The 12,564-nt window shown below is 39.3% G+C and overlaps 1 protein-coding gene across 1 annotated transcript in view; it reads left to right on the top strand.

Annotated features, from left to right (window-relative positions):
* The first annotated feature begins 4,025 nt into the window (after positions 1-4,025).
* The window catches only part of LOC143287197 (uncharacterized), a 44,308-nt gene continuing 35,769 nt past the window's right edge, over positions 4,026-12,564 (top strand). The window contains exon 1 of the mRNA XM_076595141.1: positions 4,026-4,200. Coding sequence (XP_076451256.1) covers positions 4,143-4,200 — 58 coding nt within the window. The 5' untranslated portion in view covers positions 4,026-4,142. The remainder of the gene's footprint in view (positions 4,201-12,564) is intronic.

Raw genomic sequence — 12,564 nt, 5'->3', positions numbered from 1 at the left:
AAATATCTTCTTGGGATGAAGAGCAAGACCGTCCTTTTAACAATCTTCAACTCCAGCTGGAAGATAGAATCAGTCCCACAGTGTTGGAGGGAAGCAGACATGATCCCCATTCACGAAAAGGGAAAGGACAAGTCGAAGGCTGACAGCTACAGACCCATCAGCCTTACAAGCTGCTTAGGAAAGCTGATGGAGAGACTTGTCAACACCAGGCTTGTCTGGCACGCTGAGCCCTGAACAGGCAGGCTTCCGCCAACACAGATCAACAGAAGACCAGATCACATTCATCACTCAAAGCATTGAGGACGCATTCAAAGAAAAGAAGAACACGCTTGCTGTCTGGATTGACATGGAGAAGGCGCTCAACAAAGTCTGGAAGGATGGACTCAGGCTCAAACTATGGCGATGTGGTATGTCTGGGAGGATATACACCTGGATCAGCCAGTACCTACACAATCGCCAAGCCCGAGTCAAGTTTCAGGGCCAGAAGAGCAAGAAAAAGGTGCTGAGACAGGGAGTACCACAAGGAGGAGTCCTTTCGCCAACGCTGTTCCTCATCTTCATAGATGACATCGTCAGAAAACTGCCAAGAGGGGTCAGAGGAGCGATCTACGCAGATTACCTGGTACTCTGGTGCTCTGAAGAGTACACCACTACAGCACAGGTACGCCTCCATACTGCGCTCAACAAGATCGGCAAGTGGACCAAGGAATGGCTTGTCTCTGTCAACTCAAGCAAAACAACCTACACAGTCTTCAGCCTATCCAGCAAGAAGCAAGAGGCGAACTTGACGCTGAACAATCAAAGGCTTGCAGAGGAACCCACACCTACCTACCTGGGAGTGACCTTTGACCGCAGACTCACTTGGAAACAGCAGATCACCAGATGCTGTAGCAGGGCCAAGCTGAGACTGGCGATCATGAAGAAACTTGCAGGGACGGACTGGGGGGCTGATGAACGTATCCTAAAGAGACTCTATACGGGGAGAGTCCGACCTGTAGTTGAGTACGGGACATCAGCATGGGCATCAGCTGCAAAATCTAACCTCGACCATCTCAACAAGATACAGAACCAAGCTCAGCGTGTCATAACTGGCGCCATGATATCCACCCCAATCCTGAAGATGGAGGAGACCACTGGGCTACAGTCATTGGAGGACAGAAGGGACACAAAGATCCTCATCCAGGCAGCAAAATTCAAACGCCTTGAAAACCATCCAATGAACAACAGAATGAGCAGACCCACCAAGAGCCGACTGAAAAGAGGCAGCTTCATCCACCAGTCAAGACGCCTTGAAGACAAGCCCCAGTCTTGATGGAACACGAAGCAAACCTATCCCGGCAAATGTCACCCACGCATCTTAGAAGATGCGGGTGTTCCCAACAGTCGTCACCAGCATTCCCGGAGTGGAGAAGAGAGGAACACAGTCAGACACCCAAAGGAAGGCCCTGGCCATGGAGTACATATGTAACTAGTACCCCAGGAAGACTGGATCCATGTCTTTACAGATGGCTCCGCCACAGAAGCAACGAGGGATGGTGGAGCTGAAATCTTCCTCCGATACAACTTCCGAGCTGAGCGACATGCCCTCTGTGAGGCAGCCACAACAGTCGAGTCTCGCAGAACTCCACAAGAACAACAGGGCAGGTGGTGGTGTTCTCAGACGCTCTCTCCGTGCTCCAAGCTCTCAAGAACTCCCGCTGCAAAGAACAGAACCATCTCACTTCAGCCCTAGTTGCCCTGAGTGCCAGAGTGGAGAAAGTGATGATACAATGGGTACCAGCACACTGTGGCATCAGAGGCAACGAAAAAGCCGACATTCTGGCAAAAGACGGTGCACAGAAGGAGCAGGCCAACAAACTGGTGTCATACAATGAAATCAAGACAATCATCAAGGCACAGCAGGGAATAAAGTGGCGCCTCCAGCACCCCAAATATAACCCAGAAGACAGATACCATTTGCTGGAACTGACGACGGGAACAGGTCAAGATCTTCCACCTGAGGACTGGACCGTGACAACCGCATATGGACTGACCGTCTATGGATTGACCACGATCGCACTCATTGATTTCCCATCTCTCTCCCCGGCAGTAACACTATGAACACCCCAACACAATGTCAAATGAAAAATCAAAAACGACATTCAATTCAAGGGCATGTATTTTAACGTGCAGAACCTCACATGTTCGCGTTGAACTTACGGACACATTTTTACTGATATAAGTTGGGGGAAAAAAACAACAATGAAGGCATATATTGAAGGGGGTGGACGTGGGAGGGTGGGGAGTCGTGTGCACATGCGAAAAACGCTTACATCCGCCCCCCCCCTCCCCCCCTTTTTTTTTTCCATGTGTGCCGTGTGTGCGTGCGAGCGCGCGCACGCGTGTGTGTATTTGTGTCGGTGTGGATTCAGTTGAGATTGTGTGTGTGTGTGTGTGTGTGTGTGTGTGTGTGTGTGTGTGTGTGTGTGTGTGTGTGTGTGTGTGTGTGTGTGTGTGTGTGTACACGGCGGTGTGTGTGTGTGCACTATACTATGATGTATGTATGTACTATTGAGTATGTATGTATGTATGTATGTGTGTGTGTGTGTGTGTGTGTGTGTGTGTGTGTGTGTGTGTGAGAGAGAGAGAGAGAGAGAGAGAGAGAGAGAGAGATTTGAGGGGCATGTGGATGTGGGGAGCAAACCAAGGTGGTGACAATTGCAGAGCGATTTTTTCGATAGCCTCCCCTACATGCATGTCGGATGGACTTCTCCATCTTTCTCCACCGAAATTGTAGATTTTCTTGATGGGAAGGCCATTCAGAAACATACATTATGTTACGCCTATATTACACACACACACACACACACACACACACACACACACACACACACGCACACACACGCACACACACACACACACACACACACACACACACACACACACACACACACACACACACACACACACACACACACACACACACACACACACACACACACACACACACACACACTGACGGAACATACACACACACACACACACTGACACACTACACACACACACACACACACACACACACACACACACACACACACACACACACACACACACACACACACACACACACACACACACACACTCGGTCGCACTCCACAGACACACATATACTGACCTGACACCATTGCGCTGTGAACACACACACGCACACACACACACACACACACACACACACACACACACACACACACACACACACACACACACACACACACACACACACACACACACACACACACACACACACGCACACACACACACACACACGCACACACACACACACACACACACACACACACACACACCCTGACTGACACACTACACGCACCGTGCACGTACTAGTATGTGCCGTACACACAATGACATGGGCGCACATGTACACATACACAAGCACGCGTGCACTGCAAACCGGCTGAACTGGCACACGCACACACACACACACACACACACACACACACACACACACACACACACACACTCACACTCACTCACACACACACACACACACACACACACACACACACACACACACACACACACACACACACACACACACACACACACACACACGCACGCACACACACTCATTCACTCACTCACCGGGCTCACACTCACACACACACACACACACACACACACACACACACACACACACACACACACGCACACACACCGTGGCTGAGAGATAGACCGTAAGACAGGCAGACAGACAGACATATCTATAGACACAAGCGCGCACGCACTGCACACACACACACACACACACACACACACACACACACACACACACACACACACACACACACACACACACACTGAGAGACAGACAGACAGACAGGTAGACAGATAGGCAGACAGACAGACAAATGCATGATAAAATCATTATCAAGGTAGAAGTTGTCGTCTGCTAAGTGCGAAACTTCCGTTCAGGAAATATCTCATAACTCTCCCAAAGCACTTCCGGATCAGTCAAGTTGGAGGAAGAACTTAAAATTTCCGAGGACTTAAATATTATTTCCCGTGACAGTGAATACTGTGTGGTTGGTGAATGACTGTCTTTGCCATGATTTTTGCATCTTTGCTGAAGATTAGATGACACAGTTATGGCGGAAGCAAGAGAAGAAGTCACCACTGTGCTCCCAGAAGGGAGGGTTGAAGAAGGTCTGTTTACACTTTTTGACAGAGCTGCGCTATTTCTGGCACTGAGTCTTTTTGTTGTTATGGTCCTCAGAAAGACCAGCTGTTTTAATTCCAGCGTCGCACAATGAGTTTCACTTTCACAGTGTTTAAAGTATCAGTTTAAGTCACGCTGAAAACACACCAAGCGTTATCTGTATACTTTTGTGATGTTAACAAGTAAGATATTGTGGAAAGAGGAACAAAATCTCAAAGAAAGTGTATTATAATATACTAGATTAGTAGATAAGACGTGACTGTTTTTTAGACAGTCATTCGGTCATGATTTTCAGGAAAAGGTAGTCCTAGAATTTTTTTTCCAGCTCTGTGTTTGTGACTCCCCCTTCCCAACCCCATCTTTTAGTTTATCTATCTACTTAATTAAAGTATGTTATCCATTTGTACTTGTAGCCTATTTCAGTATTTGGTGTTAAGTTTGATCAGAACTAGATCGACTTTTGCCCCTCAAACTGCAGTAGATAATTTGTTAAAATGAAACCGGAGGAAACGGGTGATGAAGAGGAGGGAGATTTTTGTCAACAGAACAGTAATGGAAAGTTCAATATTTGAATTTTTATTTAAATGATAGTAGTAGTACTTTAGTAGCCCACACAGTAAATGCTAAGAAAACTATATATTCATACATGTAGAGGAAATACTCATGTATCAAAGAACTGAAACAATGGAGATTAAAATTTCAATGATAAGTTTTGTATTCTGTAATAAAATGGATATCTGTTTCTAAATGAGACAACTTAGATGAAAACAGAAGGGATTTTTAGACCTTAAACATTAAGAACTGAGAATTGTGAAATAAAAAACAATGAATAATCACTGTGTAAAACAGGTATCTGATTCTGAACAATTTTCTAAACCATCCGTTTTCAAACCAAGAAGAAATTGAACTTGTTTTGAATTTATTAAACTATGCTAAAACTAGTACTGTAGTAGTAAACTATGCTGAAACTGGTAAAGGATACCATGTTGTGTTAGGAAATAAGATTATGGCTGTTGTTACCCCTCACAGTGATTGTTGGATGTCTCTATCTCTAGAATTAATTAGTATGATTACAGTTTCAGGCAGTGGCACACACTGATTCAGTTATTGTGCATGTCATGTTATATTCACAACTTGTATCTAACTTTAATCTCTTTTTCATACCGTCTTCGTCAGTCAGTTGGCAACCACTGTATGAGCACCTGTGCATGCATATGTTATGTATGTGTGTGCGTGTGCTTGCGTGTGTGTGTGTGCGCGCGCGCACGCGCATTTTCCTACTGTTTTCCAAATCTCTATCCTTTGTCACTAGTGCTTGTAAAAGTTGTATTGTGGTAATAATTATCTCCGTGTATAAGTGTGTGTGTGTGTGTTAAAATTATTGTCTTCTCTAAATGTGAAAGGGCTTCTGTGTGATCTGCCTCATATTTTCTTACTCTCCTTTTTTTCTTTAATCACCAATGGTTTTTGTGCTCATTTGGGGTGTTAACAAAATGAGGTGAATGTATACATGTGCACTTTTGTACTCTGTGTGTGTGTGTGTGTGTGTGTGTGTGTGTGTGTGTGTGTGTTCCGTGTCGGTCACTCAGGAAAAAAATCTTGCATGTTACAGTAACAGTTGCATTTTGTGTTGGAAATCCCAAGTGCAGAGGGAGCAGTGAGTCGGTTTGGTCGTCAGGATGTTTGGTATCTGTAGTGTCTCAACCTTCTGGAAATATCCAACACTAGAATTGTAGTCTAAATGACGAAAGATTCCTTTGTGTCTATACTTCATCAGTGATTCAGTTCAATTGTTTCTGTCTTCTTTTTTTTTCTATTTCTTTCCTATTTTCTGTCTTCTCAGTCTTATATATATTAATATAATAGTATACTGTTTATTTTCAGTCAAGAATTATTATGCTTATAAATATCTCTCTCTGGAATTGATTGTCGGATACTTTTTAGGACAAAAAAATCATTATATATATATATATATATATATATATATATATATATAGTAATATACATTGCCCTTTGCCATTTTGTGCTGTCTTCCTTTTTATCTCAGTAAATAAATGTGCTTTTAAAAAGAAGAAGAAATATTGCTGTACTGTTAACTGAGTTTGCTGAATAGTTATAACCAATTTTACTAATACTTTGTAGATGTGTGTTTTTTCTTAATCCTCAGGGGGGATTTGCTCACCTCCTTACATTCTTTGCTTTGTTTGACAAAAGAACAGAACACTTTCCCTGTGAGGATGATAGGGTGGTTTCCCATAATTTGACATTTAATACAGTAGTATTCCTAGTTCCTTGAAAGTCTGCAAGAATTTTTGACTTTGCTAGATTTCTCTCTCTCTCTCTCTCTCTCTCTCTCTCTCTCTCTATTGCATTTTGTGTTACAGTCATGTTTAAATTTAAGCCAACTTAACCTCTTTCCAGGGTATGTTTTTCAGAGTATCAGGACTTGACCTATATTTTATGATATATAATGTATACTAGCTCATAAAATGTTTTTATTCAATATTCAGTTGCTCTTTTTTTTGTACACAGATGGTAGGTAATATAGACTATAGTAGTTTTAAGTTATCCATATATAATTTCTTAGTAATGGCTTTTTTTGTTTTGTGTATCAGTGTTTAGAAATTGAATTGAAAGGTTAATGGTAGATAGTCATGATTGGGTTTATGTTAATGTTGACACCCACCCCATGACCAGTGGGAATAACCATTCTAGGAAAGGGGATGAAAACCGACTTATGCTTAGATCTGAAAATATACTGACTGCCAGAGCAACAGTAAGTTCAACCTTAAACTGGCAGTCAGAAAGTCAGTTTTTATGTTGGGCACCCACAATTCAAACCCTCAACCTTTGGTTTATAACATAGGAGGACAAAGATTTTGATATTGTTTGTTTGTTTGTTCCAAAAAGGGTCACATTGCTCTTAAGGGATAGATTAAATTGACTGGATAGTAATATTGCTGGCATACATGTACTGTTTGTGAAGGTTCTGCATGTTACAGGTGTAATTTTTTGTCTTGTATAATTCATTTCATTGATGTGGCCCTTGTGGTGAGTAGACAAACTTTTTTTCTGTGAGGGGGCATCTCTTGTTTAAAAAGAAACACCCTACTATGTTGTTTTATCTGTTGGGCCTTTGGGCTTCATAAGCACACACACACACAAAAAAAAACACACACACGCACACACACACACGCGCGCGCATCTCTGTTACTGTGGTAGTTACCTAGTACCATGCTGGTTATTTTTATGAACTAAGTCGAAGGATAGAGAAAGATTCCAGACTTTATCATTTTGAACAGTTTCCATTCTGGCACCATCTTCCAGCAAAAAAAATTCCAGTAGAGTTTTGCATCCAGCTGCACTCTGTACCCCTATCATATTTTTATTGGTGTTTTTGCACCCTAGATCTGTGTTTCTTAGTCATCACTCTTTCACTTTATAGGGTATCCTGTGGGTTCACACTGGAAAGACTGATTGATTGGTCTGATTTATTGCCACTCAAGGCTAAGACTTGGACCACACAGGCATAATTTTGCCATCCATTTCATAGATTCACTTTTTTGAGAAAAAAAAAATCTTTGCCAACACTGCAAGCGTCTGTAACTCTTGTGCCTGGTAGATGTTGGGAGTGGGGTGTATTTTTTATTAAAAAAATATTTTTTATATATTAAAGGAATCCAGGAGTACAACATACTGACATTGTTTCAAACTAAAACAGACATCTATTGCACCCCCCACCGCCACTTCATCCTAAATGATCCTCATGATGGTACAGAAAAAAATTTCTTAAGTTTGTGGCCTTTCTTGCTCAGCTGCTGTTTTTTTTATGGTTTTGTTTGTTTGTTTGTTTGTGTGTGTGTGTGTGTGTGTGTGTGTGTGTGTGTGTGTGTGTGTGTGTGTTGTTTTTTCCTCTCCCTCCACTGAGGCAGTTATGAGTTTGCATCAAACTTCAAAGTCTTTAGTGTCAGCATATTCCTTGGGCTTGTTGCTGGAGATACAGTGGTGGTGGTGGTGGTGGTCTCCATTCATGGGAGCTAGGTAACTATAATGTGGATGACACGAAATAACTTGACTATGTCTCTGTGTGTGGTACTTGTCTTCCCACTGGAGTCAAAGCATACTCAGCTGTGGGCAGGACAACAAAAGAAAAAAGAAGAAAAATCATTTACTTACATTATGCCTCAGATGGGGCTCAAACCCAGGTCCTTTCAATCTGTCCCTGACACTAGCACTTAAACTTTAACAGTTTCAAAGTTAAACTTGGCCATTGTGGTTGGTTTATGAATGTACGTCCAACTGGTAAATGATAGATTCATATTTGATCAAACAGCTGTTTTATTTTGTTAAAATCTTCAGGCATGAGAAACTGCACAGAATATTGGTCATCAAACAGAGAGACATCACTCTGGCCTGAGTGCTCTGGCATACTAAGAATCATTGTTTGATTTCTTTTGTTTCAGGGTTCAGATTTTGTTCAGCAATAGAACTAAAAAGGTGGTTGAATATTACGCTTGTGTATTCTGGTCAGTTGATAGAGCCTTTTGATTTTGTATGGATTCTGTCTTGTGTCTACATTAAATTATATCAGGAATGATGACATGAAATAATATTTACCAGTAACTGATTTCTAGTGACTTTCTGGTTGTATAGTGTTTGTTCATTTTTGACTCACTTGTGTAAACAAAGTGAGTCTATGTTTTAACCCGGTGTTCGGTTGTCTGTGTGTGTGTGTGTGTGTGTCTGTGTGTCCGTGTGTCCGTGGTAAACTTTAACATTGACATTTCATTTTCTCTGCAAATACTTTGTCAGTTGACACCAAATTTGGCATAAAGATAGGAAAAATTCAGTTCTTTCCAGTCATCTTGTTTAAAACAATATTGCACCTCTGGGATGGGCACAAAAAAAAAACAAAAAAAAAATCTAATTATATGCAAACTGCATTTACTCTTATATTTATATTTTTTGTATTCTCTGAACTTGGCACTTTGACCTCTTATTCTGACACAACAACAAGAGGAGTCATTATTATCATTTTTTGTTCAAACAGGAACTTCTTTTGCTAAGCATGGAATTTTTATTTATTTTGCAAACGTTTTGGTGCAGATAGTAAAAAAGGGAAATTACGCTGTAATTAATGCTAGGGGACTTAATTTATCACAAGTGAGTCTTGAAGGCCTTGCCTCTCTTGTTTGTTTTTGTTTCTGTTTTTTTGGTTGGTGTTTTTGTTTTGATTTGTTTGGTTTATTTTTGTTTTGTTTTGTTTTTGTTTTTTATGAATTAAGCTGATTTTTTTCATTTTGTTGCCATTCTGTTAGATATTTCTTGAATAATTTATGCATACATATATCTTAATGCTGTTCTTTCTCATTATTTCCTCAGTTCCTGTCTTTGAGACTGAAGCAGCTCATAATTTATCATTACTTATCTACTGTTTAAGTTACAGGCATAAGGAATTCATGCCATCAGTTCCGAAAAATATTTTGTTGTTGCTGCGTGTCCTAATTCTTTCCTTTTCCGTTTTATGATTTTTATTTTCTAAGTAAAATTCTACTGTTTTAATTCAAGACATTTTCATTGGTATTTTTTCATTGTTGTTCCAACATTTGTTAAATTAAAAATATACCGTTTGTGTAATTAAAAACAAACAAACAAACAAAAAATAATGGTGAACATGGAATTTTTTTTTTTTTAGTTATGCAGCACATCACATAAACAATAACAGGAGATCAAAAATTTGGATTGTTGTCCTGACATAGAAGTGGGACACTGTTTTTATTTGCATACCATTCTGCCTTTATATACCAGTCTTGCTGTGCAAAAACAATGTTCTTACTGTTTTAGGTCCACTTGAGTCTGTTGAACGTAAGTCATGTCTTGTTTTATAGCCAGATTGTTATTTATTTTACTGTCTTCGTTTAAAAAAAAAAAAAAAGTTTTACGTTTATGTTGTTTTGCCTTCCTTTACTCTGCAGCTTTGGGGCCCAGAAGGCCCATTGAAGTGACTGCCGGCCATATCGAATCAGGTTGACTATTACATTCATCTTGACTTCTCTTCTCCAATCTGCTGCTTTTCTACCCATTGCTTTTCTGCTCTTAGTGTATTCACTGTGTGTGTGTGGAGTTAGTACAGGTCTTCATTATAGATCTGTATACATACACGTACATGTCTCAATGAAACATGCACATGTTATAATGTTTCAGTCTTTACTCTTTGGAGAGAAAAAAAAAATGGCTTTAGAATCAATTTGATAATAATAACTTTATTTATCGGAATCAATCTATAGACATAGAACCTGGTAGAAGCCTTTTTCATTACATAATACATCTTTTTTTTTCATTCAGCTTATTCAAGCAGTGAATATAAAAAAGACCAGCTGTCATGTGATTTGAAAGGTCTTTGATGTGAAATCCTTTGCAAAAGAGATGTTAAGCAGATTTTCAAAGTTCTACACTGTATAAGTATATAAGGTACACAAATCTTTTTTCATTCTTTTTTTTTTTTCAATTAAAATTTATGCAAAATGATGTTTTTCTTTTACTATGTTAACCCTGTACATTACTAATACTTTTCTTGTGTATATTTATTCCAATGAAGCCGCTACCACATTGTTTGAAGATTATATAATTTATAATCTGTCTTGCATCTTGTATTGGAAAAGAATTTCATGATGGTCTGGAGAATTAATGTCTTTGTAGTTTGTCAAACAGTGGGTTTTTTTCTCACAAACATGAAGATGAATACAGACATTCTGTGACTTTATATACCATTATCAATGGCCTGCCATAAAAAAAAGGCAATGCCATGAATATTTAATCGGTACATGTCATTACTGTATGATTTTCAAAATTTCATCTTACGGATTGCACAACTCTCGTTTACAGTCATTGGTTCATTTGGTTCTAGATAACTTATCCCATTGACTCTGGAACAATTTGTAATTTTTACTGAAAAATCATGAACCTCACAACAACAACAACAACAAAATTAATGTTCATTTTATAATATATTTTTTGTTGTTGATGAAAATGAATGGGGAAATGGAGAAAATAATAATCATATGCTCGATGTTGAAAGGACGTGGTGACTCACAATCAAGGGAAGATCACCAAAATTTATAGGTGAAAAAAAAAAGTTAGGTTTTTTTAATAATGGAAGAAAATTCAAGTGTCTGTATTTTGAAGAGTAGAAATGGTTCTGAAATATGATTTGCAAATGTATTGGACATGATGAGTTAATAGCCATGTGCTATTGCTATGTTGTTTTTCTTCACCATCATGTTGTTCTGTACACAAACACTAACACCGTCATGCCTGTCCACCCACAAACACTACTGCATAATATTAAAACACACACTTACATATTTCAGTTGAAGCCTTTATCAGGAGATTTTATGGGAAATGATAATACGTTTGGTTGATCAACAAAATGTATTACTTTCATTTTATTCTTTCATTTTCTACCACATTTTCATAGCCGCTGTTATCGCTGTCATGCGGCATATTAATGAAAATTCCACCACCTCCTCTGCAGTGTACGTCTTTGCAGCCATGTTGACACACTCATCAGTTGTTGTTTTTCTTGATAAAATGTTAAACAAGAAAATAATGAAAAAAAAAAGAAGTAAACATCAAAATCAGGCCAAAACTGAGTTGAGAACTTGCTTCCAACATCCTGCAAGGCAGTACCACATGACCAGCTCATTAATTAATTATGCAAAGACTCCTGAACCATGATTAAACCTGTGGTCAGGAGTGGAAGACTTAAAACCTGTATACAGATGAAGGAAAAAATGTTACTTTTGACATACCTGTACAGTGTACAAACACTCAGTACACACAAACTCGCAGACACGCTCTCTCTCTCTCTCTCTCTCTCTCTCTCTCTCTCTCTCTCTCTCTCTCTCTCTCTCTCTCTCACTTATCCTTGGATGCCTTCTCAGTTCATGTACATATACATTGTACTGTTTTCTGTTTCTTTTTAATATATCAAGATTATGTAATGATTATCAAGAGGAAAAAAAAGTATACGTATGTGTGTATATATGTATATGTATATATATATATATACATATATATATATATATATATATATATATATATATGTTTGTATATGTATATGTGCTGTTAAAACCTGTCCTAAATTAATATAACTTTTCTTTCACATCAATCTATCTCTCATTCTCTGCCTTTGTAAATTTTATTTCTTGTATGACTATTACTCTTCGTATGAATTACTTTTTGTCTATGCAGATTTCTCTGTGTTAAATTTAGGTTGCTGTCTCCTGGCAGAGTACATTGCTCCAATGTAGTGCTACTAGTTTTTTAGGTGGGTTTTTTTTTTTCTTTCT

Source organism: Babylonia areolata, chromosome 11 (assembly GCF_041734735.1).
Source record: "Babylonia areolata isolate BAREFJ2019XMU chromosome 11, ASM4173473v1, whole genome shotgun sequence".
In the NCBI taxonomy this organism is placed as follows: domain Eukaryota; kingdom Metazoa; phylum Mollusca; class Gastropoda; order Neogastropoda; family Buccinidae; genus Babylonia; species Babylonia areolata.
The sequence above is the reverse complement of the archived record's forward strand: the minus strand, read 5'-3'. Positions and strand labels throughout refer to the sequence as shown.